Source organism: Geotrypetes seraphini, chromosome 7, assembly GCF_902459505.1.
Source record: "Geotrypetes seraphini chromosome 7, aGeoSer1.1, whole genome shotgun sequence".
Lineage (NCBI taxonomy): Eukaryota > Metazoa > Chordata > Amphibia > Gymnophiona > Dermophiidae > Geotrypetes > Geotrypetes seraphini.
Window position 1 is genome coordinate 151,197,012 of NC_047090.1, and position 27,367 is coordinate 151,224,378.

The window sequence follows — 27,367 nt, forward strand, 5'->3', positions numbered from 1 at the left end:
GAAGAGTGGCTGCAAATGGGGTGAAAGTTGGGATAGAGGGCACTAAAGAAAAAAGCTTAAAAAAAAAAGTTCAATCAAAGTGGTTTGCATTTAGTATGTGTTGTTTTAGGTTTCATTTAATACAGCTATTGCCCAGGTTCCAAAATACAGTATATCCTCCGCCGTTTCTCTCGGCTTCAGCGACCACGTAAATCACCTCTCTGCCTCACTACGTGCAGGATCTGTCATAACAGGTGCGGGTCTCCGTCCTTTCTGTCCCAGCATTTCTCCATTTGGTAGATGCCGATCTATCTCCTCGCTAACCCTGGCACTTGAAGAGATTATCATCCGACCTAACCTCGGGATGTTGTACCGCGGCGGTGGCAATTCAGTACACACTGCCTTTGAATGTAAAAAAAACCATGGCCGCCAGTGCGGCTCCTCTCTCAAGCCGTACCTGCGTCGGAGAAGGCTTCTGATGCAGGCGGGGATCGAGAGAGGAGCCGCAGCGGCGGCTTTGAAGTAAAAAATAAACTTTGTCCGTATCGAGGCATTACCAGCAAATTGCCAAATTATGAGGGAGAGTGGCGCGAGGTGGAGAGTAGGGGGGCCCGATGCCTTGCGCACTTTCACCGTTCCCGCCGGCATCTTAGCTCTTTTTGGCGTCTGCCCTCCGCCGACAGCCCTCCTCCCGGCAGCCGCCACTCTGCGCAACCTGGAGTCCTGTAACTCTCCTGTTACTATCACTAGATGTTCAATGCTATACTCTGTAATTCGCTGTCTGTACAGTTTCTCTTCATTGTAAACCGCCTAGAAGTTGCAAGATTGTGGCGGTATATAAGAATAAAGTTATTATTATTATTATTATTATTATTAAGCGCGCATGCGCACTCTTGCCGGCCACATCCCGACAGATCAGATCTCAGGGAACACGCCGCGAGAGTGCGCAAGCGCGCTTAGCATTTTATTATTATAGATATTAAAATAAAAATTATAAGGATGTTTTTTTATGACCAATGATTAAAGATATCCCATTCAATTGGCCAGTATTGTTTGCCTAAAAATGTTTGAAGGGAGTCTAAGGTCTTTTTTTTCCTCCTTTAAGAGAATATTTTCAGTCAGCATACATATTATAAGATATATTGATGCACTGGAACATTACTAAATTCAATATTTTAAAATAATTTTTTAATTGTGATTGTCACTATTTTATTGAATATTTTTGAAATTGTTATCACTCCACTATTGTTTGTTACTGACTAAAGTGTGTGACATTTTTCGTTGTTGTTTTTCTTAATATTAAACCATACCAAGTGGTGATCACTGGACGCCAGATGATCACCCATTGTAACTTTCCCCATTTATAAGTACTAAATCCAGTATGACCCCATCCTGCATGGGTTCCATTACCAACTGCTGGAACAGTTCTCCTTGTAGAGAATTCAGGACCTGCCTTACCTCTAGAAGACCTCACAATAGGGATACCCTGGTCAACATCTGGCATATTAAAATCAGCTATTAGTAACACTTCCCCTTTTACAGCTATATTCTTAGGGCCAAATTCTGTAAAAGATGTCTAACTTTAGGCATCCACAATGTGGACATCCATCAACTTAGGCATCCAAATAAAGTGGATAATAAGTCCAATTAATGTCTTTAAAAGTCATAAATTGGAACTTAGACGTCCAAAAGCTGGATGCAATTCTACAAATAGACATCTACAATTTCATGGACGCCCATCGGAAAAAATAGGCGTGGGCCTGGCATAGGAATAGCTCCAATTTTGACATCCATTTAGAGAATCGCATGCTGCCGTTTCCCTCTTTTCGCTCTAACCATTGTTGATTGCCATTTCACTGCAGTTCCGTTTGATTTTTTTGCTTATGTTTGCAATGGTTAGAGCTACAGCCTTAGCACCCTGGGAGCTTTGATCGCCCTGCCCCAACGATTCTAGTTTAATGCCCTCTTCAGTAGGTTAGCTAGTCTACTGCTAAAGACACTTCTTCCTTTCTTTGATAGATAATAGCAAAAGAAGCCCTTAGCAAAATACAAACTTTGATCATCATGTCTTTTTGATGCACTTGCAAATTAATAGCATGCTGGTGTGATATACTGCAAGAGGATGACTACCACAAGATAATGAAAGGTTGATATATTCTGAAATAGAGTTAAGCATCCATTATGTTATCCTTATATTGTTGTTTGCATTTGGTATGTTCACACATAAAGAATTAACACAAGCTGTACTAATAAGGATGAGGTTATTGAGGTTTACGTGGCCCTGCTTAAGGTTCTCAGACCATAATGACCTTGAACACACTACCAATAAAATTGTTTGGTGTTTATAATGTCCTCCTGTTTGCAAACTCCCTGAGGACTGATACTATACAAGAACATCTCATAAACCTATACATGCCTGAAATTTTAGTGTAAAGTGCATAACTTTTATTGCACTTCTTGTTGGCATATTTTTTTTTTTTTTTATAACATTTGATCTTTCATTTAACAATGCATTAAAGGCAGTTTGCAATGAGGAGGGCTAAGGTTGTCTTAGATCAGTGGTCTCAAACTCAAACCCTTTGCAGGGCCACATTTTGGATTTGTAGGTACTTGGAGGGCCTCCGAAAAAATAGTTAATGTCTTATTAAAGAAATGACAATTTTGCATGAGGTAAAACTTTATAGTTTATAAATCTTTCCTTTTGGCTAAATCTTAATAATAATATTGTAATTTATAGCTAAAGAGACATATGATCAAGAAACTGTTTTATTTTACTTTTGTGATTATGATAAACATACCAAGGGCCTCAAAATAGTACTTGGCGGGCCACGAGTTTGAGACCACTGTCTTAGATGGTCTCCAGCCACATTTGAATCTGTTCTTTCAGCTCTTTAAATTTTTAAGTGGGTAGAATGAATTTCAAGGTTAGTGTTCATGTCTCAGTTAGTGTGTATAAAATGTGATTGTAACAGAGCATGAGCAAAGTAAAAATTAAGGCCTGCTGGCTTTGTGAATGTCAGTTTGAGAAACACACATGTATAATGTATAATTTATAAATCAGTTTATGAGTATGGCTTAAAGAAATTCAGTCGGGTTAGGACTCTGCTTCTGTTTTGGTTTGAATAATTTCCCCTCTTCTTCCATGTAGGACTATGTGTTTTCAGCCATCATTCATTCTGCCAGTTTCTCAGTTCAAGATGTTTCTAACCAAAGAAAGACTCCAAGAGCTGTGGAAAAGAGCATTGTATGCCTCTTACAATGTTATGTTTTCATGCTACACCTGGTGGACCTAGCAGCAGACTTTTGCTTGGGGACATCTACCATAAATTCTTAGCTGCTTGGTCCCATATTTTAAGCATTTCCTTTGCTAAACGAGTCCTAGTTTTGTGCAGGTTTGATGAATTGAGATTAATCAATATGTGAGAGGGCCATGCATTCGAAAAGTAGGATAAAAAGGTTTGGATGTCCTTTTGTGTAGCTGCTTATTTGAGTAATAATGCCTAGCTTCACGCATCCCAGAAAACAGCTGTTCCCCCCCCATTCTCCTCCCCCTCCAGTGTTGGCATTCTACAGTATTTTAGCTCTCCCTGTTTTAAAAGAAACAGCAGAAGGAGCCAGTATGTGTGGTCACAACAGTCAGTAATTTATTGTTCCATATGCCTTGTGAAACAGCAGCTGCTCTTTTGGGGTTATTGGGGCTTTAAAGAAATCCCTGACTGTAAGCCTATATACTGTTTTATCCAGTGATAATGGGAAGTTTCTTCAGACACAGGACCTTGCTGAAAGATAGCAGGTAATAAAGAAGGGTTTTGCTTCAGAACCTTAAATATTCTGTTTATTTTGGCAACTGTCTTTTTTGAATTAGCTTCACTCTTAATAGACTGGTTAGTCTGTGTGTCGTGCTCCCTCCCTAGCAGCGTTCAAATCCAAGCTAAAAGCCCACTTTTTAAAATCTGTTTTCAACTCCTAACTCCCACTCACTGCTGTCAAATACCTAAACCCACTGTATCATTTCCTCTACCATAATCTCCCCCAACTCCAAAATGTCCTGTCTAAATTAGATTGTAAGCTCTTCTGAGCAGGGACTGTCTATTGTATGTTAAAACGTGCAGCGCTGCATACACCTTTCAGTGCTTTAGAAATAATAAATAGTAGTAGTCTCAGCTTTCCAAAAGTGCACCCAGATGAAATGAAGTGTTATCCAAAAGATAATTTCTGCTTTGTCCTTGAAAACTCTACTTCTACATTGTTCCAGTATGCATTTTCAGGACACCAGCCTGGTGCTGAGGTGCTAATTACATTTTAATTTAGGCATCACAAATAAGTTTCCTACATATTTTGTCACAGAACTTGACTATATTGAAAAACTTACAGAGCACCAGATAAGGAATTTCTGCTCAGTTATTCAATATTATGGAAAGTGGAGCATATGCTTTTTTTGCAGCTGTATTTGAAACACCCTAACTGATGTGACTTTGCTTTTCTGTGAACATTTTAATTACATTTTAAAACCTTTATGATGATTTTCTCAACTGGTGTTCAAGCATATTTATAATGCCTCCTATTAGATATAATTTCACTCTGCTCTGGCAATAAAGATATGATTGTGCTTTGTGTTTTTTTTCCAGGCATTCCTTACAGTCAAGCACATGGTTTTACAAATTACCGCTCTAACTATGACCTAATTCTAACTATTCATTTGAATAAAACCTTTTCCCCTTCTTATCGCTCACAAGTAGCAACTTGTTGTGGCTCCTCAGTTCTTATTGCATTGTACTGAAGAGGTGCTGAACCCTTGCGTTCTTACATCCTTAGTATATGCCAGGCAATGCTCATTATCATGCAAGGACACCAGTGCCCTGTTCATGATAAACAAAACAAGTGCCTGCTGGTTCAGATTCCTCCAGAGACTTGTTCAGCTTGATTCTAATTGGGAAATGAGGAAGACTTCCAGATAATATACAGGGTGTGGTGTGTTCTGATCTGGTATGATGTGTTACTTAGGGTGAGCAAATGTGTTGTAAAACCTGTCTCCATGGTTAAAAAAACCTCCCAAAAACAGTGCTATCGAACAACTTAGACAATTCAATAAATAGAGATCCAAATAATTAAGATTTTTTTTTTCCTGTTAGTAGCAGAGGTCTGGTAACTGTTTGTCCTAGGGAAAACTAGACTCTTTGAGGACCAAGGTATATCTTTGTGGATCAATATGGAAAATTTATTGCGACAATATACATGAACATTCAAAACCATATAGGTGGCAGTGATTTATCTTTAATTCCTAAAGACATTGTTTGAAGTTTTTTAAAACCTATTTCTACTTGTCTTCCACTATAATGAATTTAAGCAAATTGGGATCAATCTAAAATGATGTCTAGTAGAACTGAATGTAGGAATCATGATGATCAAGTATGACAGTAGGGTAAAGAACTGAAGATGACACATAAAAGTACATGTAATAGTATGTATATCTTTGTATTCCAAAAGGAGTTTAAATATTTAGCCCATATTTATTTATTTATTCAACTTTCTAGTCCATCCTCCCAAAAGAGCCCAGAATGGTTTACAAGTTTACATACACAATATAGGTTAGCAATAAGAAAGTTGGAGTACAGTTTGCAAACAAGGAGAGACATACACATTTCGAGTTAGTAATAAGGAAGCTGGAGTAAGGGCTTTAAATGAAGATTAGGTGATTTTAACGGTAGGGCACATTGTTCATACAGCAATAAGACAATTCATTTACATAGTATGAAAGATCGGGCATATGTTTGGGACTTATTACAGCAACAAGACGTTTGGTATGGAATTTTTGACGATATGGAACAGACTTCTTACATTAGTGGGACAATTTCTATTCGCAGTATGAAATCTAGCATATGAGTTGAGACTAGTTTCAGCAACAAAACAATAACTTGATTCAACAGTAGGAGAGTTTGTCAATTCTTTATATATTATTGAGGTGGGTCTTGGGCTAGCATATACGAAAGTCAGTCAAGTTGGTATAGGGTTAGGAATTTTCTTTATGTGTGGTATTTAAGTGAATAGGTGGTTTTTTTACTGCTTTCCTGAAGTTTAATATTGCTGTAAGTGATCTGATGGTTGATGGAATCTCATTCCAGAGTCTAGGTGAGAAGTGGGAATAGGTGCGTTTGCAGGCGTTTTCACATAAAAGAGTTTGTACTGATGGAGTGGTTAGTCTTCTCTCGTCCTGTGAATGCAGAGGTCGGTTTGGGATATAGGTTGATAGTTTACTTGTCATGTAGGGTGGGATCATTTTGTCAAAGAATTTGAAGGCTAGTGTCAGAGCTTTAAAGTTGCAGCATTTTCAGATGGGCAGCCAGTGTACAGAGGTCAAAGCTGGAGTGATGGGGCTGTGAATAGTTAGGTTTTTCAGCAGGCAAACTGCTGCATTTTGTACATGCTGTAATCATTGTAGATTCTTTGTAGATAACCGGGCTAGTAGTGAATAGCAATAGTCCTTGTGGGATAGGTGTAGAACAGTTGTGTAAATTCTCCTTTGGAGAAATATGTATTAATCTTTTGGAGATAGTAGAAGGAGGTTGATACCACCTGGCTATATGGTTGCATTGTCCCAGGAGAAAGTAGGGCCAGCGTGTATGCAGTTTTTTTGTGAATCCAGAGTAGTTCGGCTTTGGATGCATTTAGTTGTAGTTTGTTTACAGTCATCCAGTTTTTGATTTCAGATAGACAGCATTGCAAGTTTTTGATTTGAGTGTCCCAGTTCACTCCCAGCAGAAAGTAAAGTTGGATATCATCTGCAAAGGAGTGAGTTTTAATGCTGTATTTTGAAGCTATGTTGAGTGCTGGACTAATGTACAGGCTAAAGAGCAGTGGTGATAAGGCAGTGTCTTGGGGTATACCATATTTGAGTGGTTTGGGTTGTGACATGTCAGACCCTAATAGTATTCTGTGATCTATTGTCTAAAAAGGAGGTGAAACAGCGTAATGCAGTGTCACAGATACCAGTGTTAGCTAGTCTGGATAGGAGAAGAGTGTGGTCAACAGTATCTAATGCAGCACTTAGGCATAAGAAAATAAGCAGGATATCTTTTCCTTTGTCCAGGAAATTCAAACAGTCGTCAATAATGTCTAATAGGAATGTTTTCGGTACTGTGGAATTTTCTGAATCCTGATTGGTAGATTGACAGAGCTTTTTGGTTGTCTACAAAATCTTGCAGTTGTAGGATGACTTTTCTAGGATCTTTGATAAGAATGGAAGATTTGAGTCTGGTCTCAATATGCTTGGTTGGTCTGGGTCTGTGTTAGGTTTCTGTAGAATAGGTCATACCACAGCCAGTTTCCAATTCTCAGGTACGTTCCTGGACTTTAGGGAAAAATTGATTGTAAGAAGGCTTCTTTAGTGGTTATCAGCAGGTTTGTTGGGCAGGGGTCTAGGGTTGAGCCTGAGAAGTGTGTAGTGATAAAATAAAATAAAAGATTGTTTTAAAGTGATTTCAGGTTTTGGCCTCTGAGCTAGTACCCGGGGGGGGAGGAGGGGGAGGTGTTGAAAGGAGCATTTTGCAACAATTTGCTATCCAAGTTTAGGTTAGAGCAGATTTTATGTATTCTCTCATGGAAAAGAGTTGATAGTTTCACAGTCTAGTTTTGTTTGTAGAGATTGACCATTCTCCCTTGGGAAGCCGTGAAGAAATTTTTTGTTAGCGCAGAGAGACTTCTGGATCTATTTGGAGCCTTTAGTAATAGATTGGAGTAGTAAGCCTTTTTTGCTTCCAGTGTAGCTAATTTGTAGTCTAGTAGGTTTTCCAAAGGGATTTCTCTTTGTGGTTTCTTGTTTTGCACCATGTTCTTTCAGCTTCCTCACTTCTCTGTTTTTTTAACCTCAGGTTTTCGGTGAACCATAGAAACGATTTCTGATGTGTTGATGATATGATTTTCTTTGCTTTTGCCAGTTTCTCATAACTCATTTGTATTCCTTTGTGCCATGCTGTGGCTGCTTCTTCTAGGGAGTTTTCCATAGCTTCTAGATCTTTTGTTAATTTGGAAATGCCAAGAAAAGAGGACGCATGGTTGACCGATTCAGGATTGAAAATTGTTTTAACTCTGGATTTATCCTTACACAGAATTGGCTTGACTCTGACTAGGAGATCAAATGTGATAAGGTAGTGGTCAGATATTAGTGCAGTTAATTGATTTTTGACCTTGTAAAGGTACATCTAGGGTGAAAATCGGGTCTAGTATGTTGCCTGAAGAGTGCGTGGGAGCGCTCACCACCTGGGAGAAGGCTAAGTCCAATAGTATTAAAGTCTTGCGGTGCTCCCAAAAGTGCAGGATAGTTTTGAAAGTTGAAATCTCTTAGGACGATTTGTTTGTGGGATACTACTAGCTTACTGATGATAGCCAGTAGATCTTCAAGAGCGCTCATAAGTGAATGGGGAGCACAATAGATAAGAACAAAGATGAATTTTTTATCATGACCTATTGAGAAGATAAGATATTCGAGGGCTTGTAGTACTACAGAATCGATGAATCAAGGGTTAATAGTGGATTTAATAATAGCAGCTATCCCTCCGCCTTTTTTGTCAGGACAAGATCAGGCAAGGGCTTGATAGCTGGGTGTGGGTGGGGGGGGGGCATAGTATACATAGAGTAGCTCTTTCATTTTCTTTTAACCATGTTTCTTTGATCAGAAAAATATTCTACTTTTCATGTTTAAGGGCATCTATTAGAGCAGTGTATCTCAGACTGTGTGCTGCAGAACACTAGTGTGCCTCCTGAGAGTCTGCGGTACACTGGGGAGGAGGAGAGGTGCCAGCACCAGCTGACTGCCTACAGGACATGCTTCTCGTGGCGAGAGGCACATCCTGTTGGCAATCAGCCAGCACCTTTCCTCTCCGGCCATCTTCCCTGCTGGCACTCCCCATTGGCATCTCAGGGCCCATCTGGAGGGCCTTCGCACATGCGCGGACTTTGATGTGATGACATCATACATGCGCGTGATATCATCATAGCAATGTCTGCTCACTTCTGGATACCTTGAGCCGCGTACACTGCGTTTAGTGTGCCACAGCTCGAGAAAGTTTGCAGGACACTGTATTAGAGTAATATCTTTATTATCTACCGATCTGGCATTGACCATAGCAGCTGATAATGTGAATGCCTGAGGACCTACGGGTGTGGTGGGGATTTTTTGAAGGCAGCTGGTCCTAGCTTTAGCTGTATTTCTATGGAGATTGATCCCATAGACCTTCATTTCTACTCTGACCTATGATTACTGGAACGGAAAAGCACATGGTGATTGTATTGAGTCCATTGTTCGGTGTGGTTGCTTGGAGATCTCAAGCATAGTGGCCTGCTTGGTCCTGCTTGGTATGTACGAAGGGCCGCAGGCAGGAGAGGCCCCCCCTGCTTGGCAGCCCTTTAAAGGGCTGAAGATGAGTACAGAAACTCATCTGTGGGAGGGGGTGGAGTTTTCCAATGAAGAAAATCGATCCAGTGCAGTGAGGGGGGACGATTTGGTCTCCCTTCCCTCTCACTGTTCTACACCGGTCTACTGATCCCTTTAAAGGATGGATGTAATAAAAGACAGTAGAGGCAAGCAGAATGTCTTTTGGTAATATGAAGAATGTAGATGGTACTTATATTTAAAATAGGGCAGTTTTACATGTATATTAATTTTGCTTCTGATCTTCGGTCTACTAGACTCAGTAATAGTAGTTTTATTTTTCAGTAAGGGCTACAATTGAAAGCATTTTTATTATGATGTACTGACATGTTTGGTCCTAGAGAGAGAGCTGTGGAGAATTTTGACAGGAAATGAGCTCATAAGAATGCTGGAAGATATAGTCCCTGAGGAGTGAAGTAACCTTTTCTTCCCATGCCTAGTGGGGTACTAAATTGGCTTCATGGGTAAACCAATTTAATCACTCTGTCCTTGAATACATATCCAATATGTAAGATCTATTGCATTTAGCAGAGTGTTTGGTGATGGGGTGAGATTGCTTCTGCTTGCTGCTAAATTGGATGATGGGACTGAAAATAGCTCAGGTTTTCCCCTTCAGGTGTGCATTTTATAGCTGGGTTTAAAGCAGCTTGATTGATTAGTGTACTGGTATGATACCCAGAGACACACGCCAGAACTGAGGAAAAAGAATAGAAGAACAAAGCTGAGATGAAGATCACAATTTGTAAGCTTTAATCTTGTCCATACACTCAAATTTTATATTGTCTCTTGATAAGAGTGCTTTATAACATGTTCATTCATGTGCAATCTTTTGAGATATTCTTTATTTCTTATTTACTGTATTTTCTCGCATATAATGCGCGCGTTATACGTGGTTTTTACGTACCGCGCATACCCTTGCGCGTTATACAAAATTTTTTTTACATAGTTCCCCCCCCCCGACGCCCGATTCATCACCCGGAAGGAGCGCTCGCACTCCCACCCCGAAGGACCGCTCGCACCCCACCTGAAGGACCGCTCGCGCTCCCACAGCCTCCCCCCCTCCCCCATGGAGAAGCTGTCTACCTTGTTTCCGGATGCCATCCCAGCTGCTTCCTCTGCCGGCGGTCCTGCCCCTTCTCAGAGCCCTGTGCTGCGCTGCTTCCTCTTCAGGCGGTCCCGCCCTTTCTCTGACATCAGAGAAAGGGCGGGACTGCCGGATGAGGAAGCAGCGCAGCAGGGCTCAGAGAAGGGGCGGGACCGCCGGCAGAGGAAACAGCTGGGCTCGCTGGCATCCGGAAACAAGGTAGACAGCTTCTCCATGGGGGAGGGGGGGGAGGCTGTGGGTCCTTTGGGTGGGGGTGTGAGCGGTCCTTCGGGGTGGGAGTGCGAGCGCTCCTTCCGGGTGATGAATCGGGCATCGGGGGGGGGGGGCATCAGGCTTTCAGGATGGGGACAGACCTTCAAGGGGGGACAGGACTTCAAGGGGGACAGGCAGACCTTCAAGGGGGGACAGGACTTCAAGGGGGGGACAGGACTTCAAGGGGGACAGGCAGACCTTCAAGGGGGGACAGGACTTCAAGGGGGACAGGCAGACCTTCAAGGGGGGACAGGACTTCAAGGGGGGACAGGACTTCAAGGGGGACAGGCAGACCGAAGGGGGTGAAAAAGCTATAAAATAAACCCACTAGCGTGTCAATGTGTTGAGAGGAAGAGGTGGTCTGGGAAATTCTGCTGAGAAAACTCCGGGTCCATTTCCACCCCCCAGTTACCCTAGTCCACTCCACTCAACTGGTTCACACATTGAGTGGGTCTTTGGGTGTTGTTCCTGGAATCTCTTTCAGTGGTTTGTCAGTATCTCCTTGTGGTCCAAGGAAGGAAACTTTGTTAACCTTAGCATTGACCTTCAGAATATATTTGTAACAGCGCTGCTTGTGTGGCATTACCGTAGGCTATGTAGTGATGGAAAGAAAAAAACAGACCTTTGCACATTTTTGCACTAGGTATATGGTATAGGTATATAGGTATAGGTATTCCTGCACAGCTAAGTCCTTGTGAAGTTACGGTACCTTGTTCTTTCTGTATTTGACATCTAGCAAGGTCTCTGTTTGGAAGGAATGATTTAAGTTATGGTAAAAGCAGATAGCGTTGCTGGTTTTAAAAAGGTTTGGACAAATTCCTGGAGGAAAAGTCCATAGTCTGTTATTAAGACATGGGGGAAGCGTCTGCTTGCCCTGGATCGGTAGCATGGAATGTTGTTATTCTTTGGGTTTTGACCAGGTATTTAGTGACCTAGATTGGCTACCATGAGAATGGGCTACAGGGCATGATGGACCATTGGACTGACCCAGTTAGGCTATTCTTATGTTCTCATCTGTAGGGGCCTTTGTTTTCACTTCTTATTTTAATGTATCTTTTTCTGGGAACTTATCAGTGTTTTTTATAATGGGAACAAAAATGGACATAGGAGAACTCACGCACCATTCACACACCCTCCAACCAAAAATGTCAAAAGAAAAAAACTATTCATTCTTATAAACAACCGTATAACTTTTAATCTAGAGTTAGTGAGTATGAATTCAGCAACAAGAACAGAAATCACATGTTCATTCTTATAAACTATAACATTAACCGGTAGATCAAATGAAGTATCGAGGACAAAATAATCTAAATACAGTTACCGTAGTTACGGTAAAGTTGTACGGTAAATAAACAAAGTTTACAGGTTTATTCAGTCATCATCATCACAGTCATCTGAATCCTTGAATCCATCAAAATCTGAATTGTCATCATCATCATTAAATAAAGTGAGCACGGCCTGCAGACGATCCTCGTTTATTTCTGAAGTGATATCGTCATCGTCGTCGTCATCATCGCTGATATCCGTGTTGTTGCCTCCTTCCGCTGCACTGGTAGTAGCCGTAGTGTCATTGGTTTTATAAACAATGCCCGCTTTTTTAAATCCGTTTACAATAGTATTTGGTGTTATTTTTGTCCCATGCTAAAGCCACCCATTTGCAGACTTCTGTGAAAGTTGCCCGCTTCAGCCGCCCCGCGGGTGTGTACTCGTGCGTGCCGCTCTGCATCCACTGCTCCCACTCCTTTCTAACAAAAGTCTTGAATGGATGATTCACTGCGATGTCAAGTGGCTGCAGCTTACACGTCAGGCCTCCAGGTATCACAGCGATGTGGGCACGAGTAGAATTAATGTAGGCCTGAACATTTTTTTCTTTGTGGGCAGCCATGGCATCAAAAATTAACAAGGATTTTTTTGCAAAGAATCCACCCTGTCTTGCCCTAAAGCATTTATCTACCCACAATCTCATTACGTCGCAGTCCATCCATCCCTTCTTGTTGCAGTGCACAACCACACTGGTGGGCTTTTCACGGGGCATAGTGACCCTTTTGAAAATGAGCATGGGCTTTAACTTAACCCCGCTAGCTGAGCAACCAAAAACTACTGTAAAACACGTTCTTTCATGCCCAGTTGTGGTGATGGCAACAGATTTAGTACCTGTGGGGGCTACGGTTCTTGTCGGTGGAATGTCGAATGCCATTGGAATTTCATCCATGTTGATGACGTCCTTTGCAGTGATGCCAAGTTCAGATATTTCTTTGACGACAAAGTCACGGAAATCAATCAATTTTTGCTGCCAGTCATCCGGAAGTCGCTGGCCAACAGTTGTTCTCATTCTAACTGATAGTCCGTTCCTTTTCATAAATTTTGAGATCCATGTGAAGCCAGCTTTGAAGTCGGGTATTCCTCTTCCATTGGCAAGTGGTTTTGCCTTCATCTGAATCGCAACAGTAGAGACTGATTCATTTTGCTCCCTTCTCTCCAGAATCCACTGCTTCAATTCATCCTCCAGCTGAGGCCATTTTGGTTTGGCCCCACGACGTGCCCGTTTGCGCGGATTGCATTTCTCCAGTTCCTTCTTATCTTTTCTCCATTCACGCACCGATGTTTCTCCAATATCAAACTCTCTCGCTGCGGCCCGGTTGCCTATTTCCTCAGCTTTCGCAATGACTTTAAGCTTAAAGTCCACTGTATATGACTTTCGTCTCATTCCTTCCATTATGGCGGTAAATTTAAATTTAATTGATAAACTCTACTACTGGGTAGATAAATGCAGAATACCAATCTGAAGAGATCAAATTACTGAAATGTGTGCTCTACATGCAGCATTAATCTTTTATAGACTTACCCAAAGGCTGAGATGCTGTTGTAAAGGCAAAATGGTATTTACTGGGCAAATTACAAGGCCAGATAGAGGGGGGACAAAGCCACATGGTCAAAAGCACACCTTGACAAAGGCCCGCCTTGGTGACAGATCAAAAGCACGCCCCGACAACCCGGCGCAGAAAACTGAGCGGCAAGCATGCTCAGACCATCTTCTTTCTCTGTAGATGGTCTGCGCATGCTTACAGAGCGGCAAGCAGGACAGGACGGTGAAACGAGCAGGCGGGACCAGAGGAGACTCGGGGCAGGGCTGGAAACGAGCAGGCGGGACCAGAGGAGACTCGGGGCAGGGCTGGAAACGAGCAGGCGGGACCAGAGGAGACTCTGGGCAGGGCTGGAAACGAGCAGGCGAGACCAGAGGAGACTCGGGGCAGGGCTGGAAACGAGCAGGCGGGACCAGAGGAGAATCGGGGCGGGCGAAAGGAGAGTCGGGCGGCGACGGGTGAGTCGGGGCGGCATGCGCGGTATACGTGTGTGCGCAGTATATAAAAATTTCTGTACATAAAGTTGTGTTTTTCGTGCGCTATACCCGTGTGCGCGTTTTACACGGGTGCGCGTTATCTATGTGAAAATACGGTACATACTTATTTTTATCCCTGTTTCTTACCATTTAAGGGCAAGATTTAGGGCTCCTTTTACAAAGCCGCACTAAGGCCTTAATGCGCGGAATAGCACGCACTAGATTTCCGCACACACTAGCCGCTACCGCCTCCTTTTGAGCAGGCGGTAGATTTCCGGCTAGCGCGCGCTAATCCGGTGCGTGCAATAAAACTGCTAGCGCGGCTTTGTAAAAGGATCTCTTAGTGATGCCCGTTAATATTTTATTGTGTGTTGTTTATCACAAGCCCCATCACTGGGACCTGTTTACTAATAGCTCATATTAATTATATTATTGCATATTCACGCATTCAGGCTAGTAAATCTAGTCCTAAGTTTGTACCTGGGGCTATGGAGGTGATGACTCCAAAGGAGCTTCAGCAGGATTCAAACACTGGGATTCTTGTTCTCTGCTTGTTGCTCTAACTTCTAACATTTTCTGATTCTGTGTACAGTCAAACCTCGGTTTGCGAGTAACCCGGTTTACGAGTGTTTTGCAAGACGAGCAAAACATTCTCGCAAATCTTGTCTCACAAATCGAGTGTTGACTCGATTTGCGAGCACTCCCCTCCCCCTCGATAACCGGCATCGCTCCCCCTCTACTCACACAGGCCCACCGCCTGAACCGGCACCCCCCGCCCGAACATGCTCAAGGCCCAGCAGAGGCAGGAACTTCCTCAAGCGGCACAAGCCCGTCCTGTGGGCTGCGTGCCGGTGCTAGACGGGGTGTAAGTGTGAAGTTGTTGGGCGGGGGTGCTTGTGTGAGCAGGGGGGGGAAGTGATGCCGGTTCTTGGGGGGTGGAGCAGCACCGCTGGCCTCGGGGGTGGGGTGGGGTGGATGGGAACGTATCAAGCGAGTTTCCCTTAGTTCCTATGGGGAAACTCGCTTTGATATTCGAATATTTTGATTTACGAGCATGCTTCTGGAACAAATTATGCTCGTAAACCAAGGTTCCACTGTATTAGTATTTCATGGTGGTCAAGTAACTATAAAATGCTAAGGACAGAAATGCAGCTTTATTTCCCAAGGAATACTATGTTGTCAAATCAAAATACACTGACTTTGATGAATGAGTTACATTTCTTAACTTTGTGATGTCAAACTACTCTTTTGTTCTATTGTATTCTGTAGGTTAAGGCCTCTGATTTCTACACAGCCAGCTAAAAAGATTGCAGTGGACCAGGTATTTGAGCAGTTTTCTGAACCTATCTGTGCATTTACTTCCCTTTGATTTACATTTAAAATGAGCTGTGTGCAGTTTGTCATGTTTTGTCTTTGGAAATATCTAAATTTGTTTTACCTTTAGTGTTTCATGTTTCTTTTTTTAAATGTAGTGTAATACAGTATTGTCATCATAGCTTTGCATTGTATTGATAGTTCTGGGTACTGGATACTCTATTACTCTGTTCTGAGGAGGAGGAAGAGAAATGCTCCTCCCTCTGCACTGATGGATAATGATGGGTTAGTTGCTTAGGTGTTAGGTAGCTTGAACACTATAAAAATGAATAAATAGAAAGAAAAACATAAGATTGACAGGGTATCATGACTGTTTTCCTTTGGGGTTTGAAGGGAAATACCTTGCTATTCCTGATGTGGATCCTTGCAGAGACCGCCTCCTTATTAAAACTATTGCACCCTATGAACAAACTGATGAGCTTAAAGGAAAGAAATCCTTTTCTGGGTGAGACCTAACAAAGCTACAGAAATAATTACATGATGGGACTTAGATGAGGAAGTGTTGTGAAACTGAAGAATTATTTTTTAGAGTCAGTCAAACATTCATATTTGTCTTCTAAGGGCTTTAAACAGTTTATAAACTAGTTTGAATGAAATGTTGTGATTGTCATCGAACAGAAATAAGTGTCATAAACAAGCTGTAAGCGAAACCCTTTTATTGGATTTATAGAAGAGTTTGTAACAGGTTGGTAATTATAAAGTAGCATTGTAGGAGATCTATAAGCCAGGAAGAACACTAAGATCAGAGGGGGGGGGGAAGCAATTAAGGAAATCGTTCAATATGTGACTTCAAAGATGAAAATGTTTAGTATCTCTGGCGTACATCTGTGGAACAATCTGCCTAGACATCTGAGATTGTGCACAGATTGTGTCAACTTTAAGAAACTACTAAAGACACAACTGTTTGTTGATGACTATATGTAAAATATAGGACTAATACCCATGCTGCTCAGGGCATGTGACCATCATATATGCATAGATAATGAATGTTCATGTTTCTGCACATTATGGATATGCAGATAATGAATGCTGTCTCTGTCAATTTTATGAATGTTTTTGATGTTGGAAACCACCTAAATTTTAGGCGGTATACAAATGTGTTAAATAAATTACAACTTCTGGCATATCAAGGAAGCTCAGACCTGGCTGTGCATGGTAGCTGTACTGGCACAGTGGTTAAAGCTACAGCCTCAGCCCCCCTGAGGTTGTGGGTTCAACCCCATGCTGCTCCTTGTAACCCTGGGCAAGTCACTTAATCCCCCCATTGCCCCAGGCACATTAAATAGATTGTGAACCTGCCTGGACATACGGGGAAAAATGCTTGAGTACCTGAATAAATTCATGTAAACCATTCTGAACAGTATAGAAAACTGAATGAATAAATAAATAAACTTGTTCAAGAGAGGATAACTCTAAAAGCTAGGCATAGATATATTAAATTCTCACCTACTTCTTGTTTGCTTATTTAAACCCTTTCTAAAGCACTGCCCTTGTACAATGAAAACTTCAAGGTACTGTGGCATGACTGAATATAGTGCTCTGACCTTTCCTCTCATTCTTCCTTTGTTTTCTACTATTGGTTTTTGAAAATCTCATCGCTCTTGCCCCGCGATCCCCAACCCCCCCCCCCCCCCCCGCCTAGTCCATTGGGGCCAGGAGGGAGCCCAAGCACTCCTGGCCCAGCGATCTCCAACCCTTCTCCCCCCCCCCCACGATCCAGCCAGGAGGGAGCCCAAGCCGTCCTGGTCCAGCGACACCCCCTAACCCCCACCCACCACTAAAATACAGGCAGGAGGGATCCCAGGACCTCCTGCCCTTGACGCACCCCCCCCCCCACGCCTGCCCCCCCTTGAACCCCCGATCTCCGACCCGTGAACCCCCCACCCCCCCTCCCCATAGGGTGGTGTTCCGTAAGGGTCAGTGCTGAGACCGCTGCTGTTCTATATATTTATTAATGATCTGGAAACGGGGATGAAGTGCGAAGTTATCAAGTTCGTGGATGACACAAAACTCTCCAGCAGTGTCAGAACTGTTGAGGAATGCAAAGAAATGCAGAGCGACCTGAACAAACTGAGTGAGTGGGCAAAAAGATGGCAGATGAGCTTCAGTGTGGAGAAATGTAAGGTCTTGCTCATAGGGAAGGGGAACTCCATGTACAGCTATACGATGGGAGGGAGGGTACTGGGGGAAGGCAACTAAGAAAAAGATCTGGGGGTATTGGTGGATAACACAATGAAGCCGGCGGTGCAATGTGCAGCGGCCTCAAAGAGAGCGAGCAGAATGTTGGGCATTATCAAAAAAAATATCACTACCAGAACGAAGGAAGTTATCCTGCCACTGTATCGAGCAATGGTGCGCCCACATCTGGAATACTGCGTCCAATACTGGTCACCATACCTCAAGAAGGATATGGCAATACTCGAGAGGGTCCAGAGGAGAGCAACGAGAATGATAAAGAGCATGGAGAACCTTTCATATGCCGAACGGTTTGACAAGCTGGGGCTCTTTACCCTGGAAATGCGGAGACTGAGAGGGGATATGATAGAGACTTATAAAATCATGAAAGACATGGAGAAGGTGGAGAGGGACAGATTCTTTAGACTAGCGGGGACAACAAAAACAAGAGGTCATTCAGAAAAACTGAGAGTAGACAGATTCATAACGAATGCAAGGAAGTTCTTCTTCACTCAATAGGTGGTAGACACCTGGAACGCGCTTCCCGGAGAGGTGATAAGACAGAGTACAATTCTGGGGTTCAAAAATGGACTGGATGACTTCCTGGAAGCGAAGGGGATAACAGGGTACAGATAGAGGTTTACCTTACAGAACATTAAGCGAACAGGGTATGGACATTTTAGATTAGGTAGGGAACACTTAAAGGTCATGGACCTGGGGGACGCCGCGGGAGCGGACTGCTGGGCACGATGGACCTCTGGTCTGACCCGGCAGAGGCAATGCTTATGTTCTTATGTTCTTAATTGCTGGTCGGACGGACGGGCTTGGCACCCGTCCATCCGACCAACAATTTTTAAGGTACGGGGAGGAAGGGGTGGGGGGGGTCGTGGGGTCAGTGAGGGGGGTCGTGGGTCAGTGGGGGGCAATCGGGGGTTCATTGGCAGTCGTGGGGAGCTTGTGTCGAGGGCAGGAGGGCCTGTAATCCCTCCTGCCTGTATTTTAGTGGGGGTTAGGGGGTGTCGCCGGGCCAGGAGGGCTTGGGCTCCCTCCTGGCCCCATCGGACTTGGAAGGGGGGGTTGGGGATCGCGGGGCAAGAGGGCTTTGGCTCCCTCTTGCCCTTATGCTGTCGGGGGTTTGGGGTGCCACCAGGGCAAGAGGGCTTGTGCTCCTTCTTGCCTCGAACGTAGTCGGGGGTTCGGGGTGCCGTGGGCCAGGAAGGCTTGGCCTCCCTCCTGCCCGGATCATTGTAGGGGGGGAGGGGGAGGATTCTGTAACCGGTGTTGTTTTTGACAGACACCGGTGACAGAATCCAGCTTTTAGGCGAAGGACTGGCTCCTCCTTCGCCTAAAAGCCCTTGTTTTGAGACTTAGGCTTTTTGTAGGATGATTATATGGTGTACGTTTAGACGTAGTGGTGGTCTGGGCGTTTAAGCAGCTGAATGTAGAGGCAGGCCATTATCCAAAAAAAACTCCTTTTGGACATTTTTTTTGATAATGGACATTTTCCCTGCTTCTACTTTCAACGTTTAAGATCTTAGGCCAAAATGGGACGTAGACATTTTTTTTTATTATGCCCCTCCACGTGTTTAAAAAAAATAATTTAACAGTAAAGAGCATTAAAATAAAATCCTTAAACATTTATTTTTCAGATTTGGCTTTATTTTGCCTGAGGAAAAACATTTTTATTTTTTATACTTAGTCATTAGAATAATATGCACATTTTTTAATAACAGTGACAGATTTGAAGTAGATGAGGTAATTAGGAAAAGGGTATGCTTTAATTACAAGGTTAATGAAGTAAAAAAAATAAAAATAGTGGAGTAGTTCCTTTCCACTTGTTCATGGTTCAGCTGCAATTATCCAGCATAATAATCATCCCAAATTAGGGATTCATTTCCCTATGTATTTCCTGAAAGAGAAGGCCATAGGCCATTATTAAGATGACTTGGGGAAATTCACTGCTTATTCTTAGGATAAGCAGCATAAAATCTGTTTTTCTCCTTAGGAACTTGCCTGCAACTTGTGACCTGGGTTGGCCACTGTTGGAAACAGTGGGCTTGATGGACCTTCAGTCGGTCTTAAGTTCTTATATACTTATATACTTAAGTTCTTATATACTCTTAAGTTCTTATATACACATTCTTTTCTGCTTTTTCTTAAATCCATCTTGGAGAGATGTACACTAAGGGTTCCCAAGAGTTTTTCAGGATATCCACAATGCATTTGCGAGATTCATATGCAGTGGAGCTAGTCACACATCTTTTTCTCCAATATTTTTTGTTGATACCCGGAAAACTGAACTGTATAGGTATCTTCCAGGACAACTTTGGAAGCCACTATCCCCCTTTTTACAAAACCGTAGCATGGCGTAACAGGTCTGGCACTCATAGGAATTCTATGAGCGTTGGAACTGTTACTGCTGTGGCCGGTGCTAAAAACCTCGCTATGGTTTTGTAAAAGGGGTTTATATTAGATAACTAAATTAAGGGTTCAGGAATGAGATAGAAAAGGTAATGGAAAAATAAGGGCCCCTTTTTCATTCATATGTATTTATGTATTGCAGTACTGTAGTTCTCCTCATGGAAGCACTGTGTGACCACCTCTCTTTTCTCTATTATCTCACAAATATATATATATCCAGCATGGGTAGTGAGTTCAAGATGCAGCTCTTTTAGAGATACTTCATGGCTTCTCTCTGACTGACCAACAAGTATTGCTGTACATGGTGGCAGTCTTTAGTTGGTCTTCCCTCTATATCATATGAATGCTGCATCAGAATATTACTGTTTTTAACAATTAAATATTGGTTCCATAAACATACAGTTACCATAGATACATTTGTGCAATCAGTACATTGTGTCTCGGTTATAGCACTGATTAGCATGACTGTCACACTCTTGCTACTACTGCCAAATGCAACAGAATCACTCAAAATTAGTGCTGCTGCCTTTCAAAGAATGTCGTCTTTATTCACTTGTCAGAGGACTGCATTAAAATGTAATTTAAGAGAATTTTGCTTTGGCAAGGCTTTGGACTATTAATGCATTAGAATATTTACCTAGCATCTTTATTACAGAAGGTTTAACTGCTATTCTTGAAAATGCACTGAGTGTGCTGCGATGCACTCTAAAACTTGCCCTTGCTCTGTTGATAGCAATCTGTATCCTTTTCATTCACTGTATCTTCTGAAACTTGCACAGAGAGTAGACTTAGACCAAAGGGACCTGCCAAGGGTGCTGCACACTTAAGGGAGCAAAAATAGACTTTTTTTCTGTATTATGAATAAACTATTATGTTGAGAGAGATCGTGCATTTTTACTGAAGGAATTTTCAAATGTCGCATAAGGTACATACATACCTCTTCAACCTCTGAAAGAAGGTACCCCTAGTGTGGCATGTCTGCTGTTCTAGGACTAGCAGGGAAAAGAAGAAAGGAATTATCCATTTTCATCTTTCACTCTCAGCAGGTTATCCTTCCAAATCAGCTTTTGTCTGTACCGGAACCTGCCAAGCCGTCGACAGTGCTGATTGAGAGTGGACCAGTAACTTACAATCATGAAGATGATGTGGAGGAGGAGGAGGAGGAGGAAGATGAGCACTGTGTGAGTGCACTTCAGTTGATGGGAGGAAATGGTAAGTCTGAGGTCTCAGGTAATGGTATATGGAGTCCCAAAAATCAAAGTACTATCAATAGGGGTAAAGAAAATATGAATTTGAAAAGCTCTAGAAGGAAAGTCTTGTTACCCCTCTATTTGTTCCTCTGTGTACAGTTGTTTTCAGCCCATTTTTAACCTCTTGCGTGTTTGTTTAAGCAGTTATTTTTTGAAAGATCTTTTTATTAACAACCAAGCAGAAAGATAGCAAATATTAGATAATACAAAACTCATAGCAGAGAACAAACTGCACAATACCAATAGTACCCAATACTGCAAATAAAAGTAAGGGAAAGTCTCGCACAGTCCTATTAAGTTCTTTTTTTTCTGTTTTCCCCCTACACATCTCTCCTTCACTTCTTCCCCTCCCTCCCAATTCGCTCTCTTTTGTTTTCAAAAGCAGATTATCACTTCCATAATGCCCAATACAATACAATGTAGATCATTTTAGTGCTAACATATGTCACAGTGTAATAACGTGTAGTGCAGAACCATAGATATACAAGTTGAGCAAATAAATGTAGAGCTTAACAGGTCCAGGCTCAGCAGAGTGAGGACACTCTTGCTTTTAACTGCTGCTTGAAACCCACCCCCTCTTATACATACCAAATTTCAGCAACTTTAAAAAAATAAAATTTCAGAGATGTGAACAAGTTAGTAGTAAATTTAAAAAGCGATCTATCCCAACTCCTCAAAATAGGGAAGACCTAGAACCAGGAAAAACAGGGTTGAAATCCTACTTTTCCCTAGTGATGCTCCTTGTGCTATTAACCAAGTCATATCATCTTCTGTTATCTCAAGGTAATAAAAATCCTCCTGAAATGTAGTTTGGCTTGAACTCAGGTTAGGAAAGGTATGAGTTAAATCAAAATTCATGGGTTTAGAGGGCAGTATACTAAAAACAGTGCTACAAAGGTGCACAGATACAAATCACTAGTTTTATTACCAATATAGTAAACTGATATACTTCTTAGCGCATGAATGCTGCAATAAATGCACTATTAAAAACACATGAAAGATGGCGTGCATGTATTTTGCATAAGGACAAAGCAATAATTCTCTTATCCTCCCCAGTTGGCAAACTCTGCCCCCCCTCCCTGCCCCTCAGGTTTGGAATCCTGAGCTGATATCAGATGACAGCCCTCAGATTCCACTCCTCTGGTGATTAAGGCCAATGTAGTGCTGGGCTAATAGGAGGACAGGCCGTGATCTTCTATCAGCTTAGCATTATTTTATTTATTAAGATCTGTTAACTGCCATGATGAACATTCACCCAAGGTAATATATGATAGTGAACCTTTTTAGGGAGGAGAGGTATCCCAAAATGTGATCAGGTTTCAGGTTTATTTAAAATTTGATAGTATCGCCTATAAAACTCCTTAAAAATTAAACCAACTTAGACATAGATGAACTTAATACAGAAGGAAAAAAGGGAAAGAACTACATTGATTATAAGAAAGTAGACATGTATGGTAAAGAACAAAAGGGAATAGGGGAAAATAAGCATAGCCTCTTTATATCCAAATTTAAGGCATTTATCCTTTAAGAAAACATAAGATAAGGAAACAGGAGTCGGATAGAGTTTCACTCTTCAAATGCTTCTTTATATGGTGGTTGATTGCTGATAGAGAGAATCATGGGTTAGAGGAGCATTTTTTTTTTTTATTGATTAGGGATAGCAGAGGGTATCTGGGACTAGGATATTTTGAGGGTGATCAGTGATGAAATGGGGTTATTTTGTTTGCAGACCAGGGTAGATGGTGAGCTCAGATAATGGGGGCCTTTTTTAGGGGAGGGGGGAAATTGGGAAAAAGAATTGTAAGGTGGAGGAATTTTATTTTTAACAGGTAATCTAGAGACTGTTCTTCCTCCAGTAGTAAATGACTAGTTTTATCAGATCATGGGGTTTTGCCAGGTACTAATGATCTGGACAGGTTGCTGGGCTATATGGACCCAGTAACGCTATTATGTTCTGATGTACTAAACTTTACTGTGCACTAATGGAAGGTAGCATGTATTTGCTAATTGCCATCATGACCATAGGAATAACATGGGAGGGGCAACAGTTATATTATGGATCTAATTGTAACCTCCTCTGAGGTGACCTTAATACCTAGGATGCCAATGATTAATTTAGTCTTCTATTAGCATGCTATGTGCCTGTTCAGCATATGTTGTCATGTTAACGTTTAATATACAGGAAACAAGACACTTTTTGACCAGTGATGGACCTTTGTACATAATGTACATTAGTTTTGTTCATTTCCTCTAGTTATTATTTAGGAAAGCGTCATAAAGCATATGTTTTTCTTTTCTGCTTGTTTCCTTTATTTATTTATTACTTCCCCTTTCCGCTCTGTAACCCAGTTACTGATACACAAGCCCTAGGCCAGGGATCGCCAATTATGACTCTGAACTCATTCTGAAATTGATCCAGTAGGAGTCATTGTTGTATGGCGACTGGGCCCCCTCCCAACCTAGATTTGTTATCATGGGCTCTGCATTATCTCCATCCCCTGTTGAGCCAAAGGGAAGCAATGTGGTCATCTATAGGAGCATCTTCTGTATTCATATAAAATAAAATCACTTTTCTTTAGCCAAGTTTGCTACATTTTTACTAATGCTTAACTCAGAGTCCATTATACTACTGGGCTTATTCTCTTATTAGCTAATTATTTAAAACTAGTGTTTAAGCCCGTTATATTAACGGGTGCTAGAGTAGATGTCTGTCTTTTTTATTTTCTTTGTCTCTCTCTCCTTGGATGCTGTCCTGCCCTCTGTTGTGCCATGCCTGTTTTTCTTTTTTTTTAAATAATTTTTATTGAGATAGCAGCTGTTCTTACCCTCCCTCCCACCGGCACGAACCGCTGCTGCTCCTCTTCAAAGCAGCCTGCTGAGGTTTGCTGGCCGGCTGTAGCGAACCTCACAGGCCACTCTCCACCTCGGTAGCACGTTCCCTTTAACGCGAAAACGTCAGAGGGAACATGCTACCAGGTGGCCTGCGAGGTTCACTATAGCCAGCTGGCGAACCTCAGCAGGCTGCTTTGAAGAGGAGCGGCTGCGGTTGGTGAGTGAGGGCGGGAGGGGGGAATTGCCAGAGTGTTCCCTGCCGCCGTGTTCTAAAACAGAATTCGGCACAGACCCAGAGATCACGGTGGCTGGGAACACGAAACCCTATGTGCGCATGCATGCTTAGGGTTTTAATATAGAGGATAATCAATACATTATTAAACCTTAACCAATACTTTTACTTTTGTAAAGGTGTTACAATACAGATAGCCTTTTCTGAGTTGGTTCTCAATGCAGCCCTCTTATGGCATTAGTAGTGTGTACTAATTGACCTGAGGCAGTGAAGTAACGATCTACCTGAACCGAGTTCCTGCCTTCTCCTATCTGAGTCCAATTTCCTTCCCACCCCAGCCCTAGTTCCCTGCAGTAATAGAAGCTTCGTTTGCATTGGCAACAGCTGTCTATGTTGCCAGCCATCCAAACCACCCGGAAGAAAGAGAGGGGGAGCGGTTAGTGTGGAATTTTCCCGCACCACCGAGTGATGCTGCCTCACTGCGCCCGCATCCTGCCGTCACTGCGCCTAATGGAATCGCAGGTGCACCTTGCCTCGCCACCCAACCTGACGGAGCGCGCGCTACAGTTGACCCCGAGCCCAGCCTTGATCCATGCAGTACTGGGCGGTTTCACTCTGAGCGCAGTGGCGGCCACCGTGGCCAGCAATCGGGTCAGTGAGTATGCGGCTCAGGAGGCAGGGAAGGCGTTGGCGGCGGGGACCACCTCCTGCAAGGGCTGGCCGTGGTGGCTCAGGCGCTCGTGCTGCTCATCATCTTCCTGCTCTCCCGCTCTCCGACCTGCTCATGGCGCTCCTCTGCCTGCTCTTCTCCTTCGCCATGCTGTTCCCTGCCGCCATGTTCTAAAATAGAATTCGGCCACAGATCAGAAAACACGGCGGCAGGGATCACAAAACCCTAAGTGCGCATGCGCGCTTAGGGTTTTATAATATAGGATGCTTATGTAGCATTTCTTGTACATTTTGGGTCTTTGTTTAAAAAAATGTAATTGAACACCTATTCCTTTCAGTGATATTTCAAAATAGCCAGTGCAAGAGTCCCAAGCTCAGTTGTTTCACATTCAGTTTCAGAATATAAAAACTACTGTAGTATCATACCAAATACTGTAATATATCATATAAAGTCAGGTAACACAGTATTAACATACAGCATCATAGTTTCAAGTTTCAAGTTTTATTTAAATTTGATGGTTCGCTTAATAATTCTAAGCGAATTACATAAATATATGATTGGGATAAAACATTAGATTTAGATTAACATTACTACATTAAATAAGTAAACAGGGGAATATTAAACTGACAATACAGACATTAAGGACAAAACTGGAATACTTTGGTAAAAACGTAAGGGAAAAAGTTACAATATTTTATATCTTAAAAGAAGAAAAGAGAAAGTAGGTAGGGGAGGGGTAAAACACTAGGGTTGGGTTTAAAATACTGAAGTTGTAAATGATCTTGAAAAAGGAAAAATTTTAGAGGCTAAATGAAGCTTTAAAGAGGAATGTTTTTAAGTTGGTTTTGAATAGGTTAAGATCTTTAATGTTTCTAATGTACATAGAACAATGCAGTGTGTTTACCAAAGCTTCATGTTAATAACAATGTAGCACAACAATCACAGCATTTTTTGGTATGTTACAATGCTATAGGTAAATGTTCTGAAGATGGCTTCACAAAAGAAACTTCTTGCATGGTTTCCTAGTATACCGGAACTGCAGTCTTCCATCTCATTTTACCTGGGAAGGAGATTGAAACCAGCCAAGAGTAGAGTCAAACCTTGGTTTGTGAGCATAATTTGTTCCAGAAGCATGCTTGTAATCCAAAGCACTCGTATATCAAAACAAAGTTCCCCACAGGAAATAATGGAACCACAACCCAAAAACCTTAATACAAAATATTATACATACTTGTATTGCAAGACCTCACTCGTTAAAACAGTCACTATACTCTCACAGTGTCAGAGAGGGAAGAACCATCGGCTCAGTTGTGATGTGTGTAATGTATACTGTATGTACTTGTATTGCAAGACTTTGCTTGTAAATCAAGTTAAAATTTAATCAGATGTTTTGCTTGTCTTGCAAAACACTTGCAAACCAAGGTTTTACTGTATAGGAAATATTCTATTTCCTAGTAATCGAAATGAAGTAATGCAGCACAGTAGATGACAGCAGATGAAGACCAAAGTGACCCATATTTAATGTAAAATGATATACCTTTTCAGAATATCTAGGAGTTCCTTCTGGTCAGCTATGTTATAATTCTGCTTTGTGTGATGACACTTTACATCTTTTGTTTAGAATGCTATTTTTATTTTGACTTTTTGCTATTTCAGATTATGGCTGCGATCTGGATGATGACGATGGCTACTAGTTTTGGGGTGTTTTTTTTCTTGTAAAGGACCTTGTAATATAAAATCTTGTTTTCAGATATACAGATTTTGATCTTGTAAATTTGTGAATAGTGAAAGCTGTTCTGTGATCAGCAAACTGACAAGAAGAATCCTGACTTCTGTAAGGAGAGTTTTGGTTTTCTGTTAATTTTGGTCATTTTATATTGACCTATATAGCCCAGAATAAAGGGCTGGCTTTGTAGTACTTAATTATTATTTTTTTTTTAAATCATGGTTTTGTAATAGAATTATAAGTAATATTTTTTGGGAAGGGCTCATCAAAGAAGCTCTGTATATGATAGCTTTGTTTCTTGTGTTTGGTGCTACTGCAGGAATATTAGTGGGGAGAAAAGAAATTACAAATAAAAAAAATACATAATAAGATGTCTCCTACTCACTAGAATGCACCAGAAATGTGTATTATAGTTATAAGCTCAGTTGTGTATATTTATACTCTTTAATATGTGTATACGTATACTTTTGTAATTAAAATGTCACTATACTGTCTAATAAACAATTCCTTCGCAGGAAAGTATATAGCAATACTGTGATTTTTACATAAATATGAGAATTGTATATATATCAAAGGAGAGATAG

General features: G+C 41.9%; 1 protein-coding gene across 2 annotated transcripts in view; it reads left to right on the top strand.

Moving 5' to 3' along the window:
• The window catches only part of BRF1 (BRF1 RNA polymerase III transcription initiation factor subunit), a 360,212-nt gene extending 333,063 nt beyond the window's left edge, over nucleotides 1–27,149 (top strand). Inside the window, exons 16-18 of one of the 2 annotated variants that reach the window (XM_033952886.1) lie at nucleotides 15,373–15,424; nucleotides 21,120–21,285; nucleotides 26,714–27,149. In XM_033952886.1, the coding sequence (XP_033808777.1) occupies nucleotides 15,373–15,424; nucleotides 21,120–21,285; nucleotides 26,714–26,751 (256 nt within the window). In that variant the 3' untranslated portion in view covers nucleotides 26,752–27,149. Of the gene's footprint in view, nucleotides 1–15,372; nucleotides 15,425–21,116; nucleotides 21,286–26,713 lie in introns of both variants that reach the window. The other variant, XM_033952885.1, reaches the window with a different exon arrangement.
• Nucleotides 27,150–27,367: the final 218 nt, after the last annotated feature.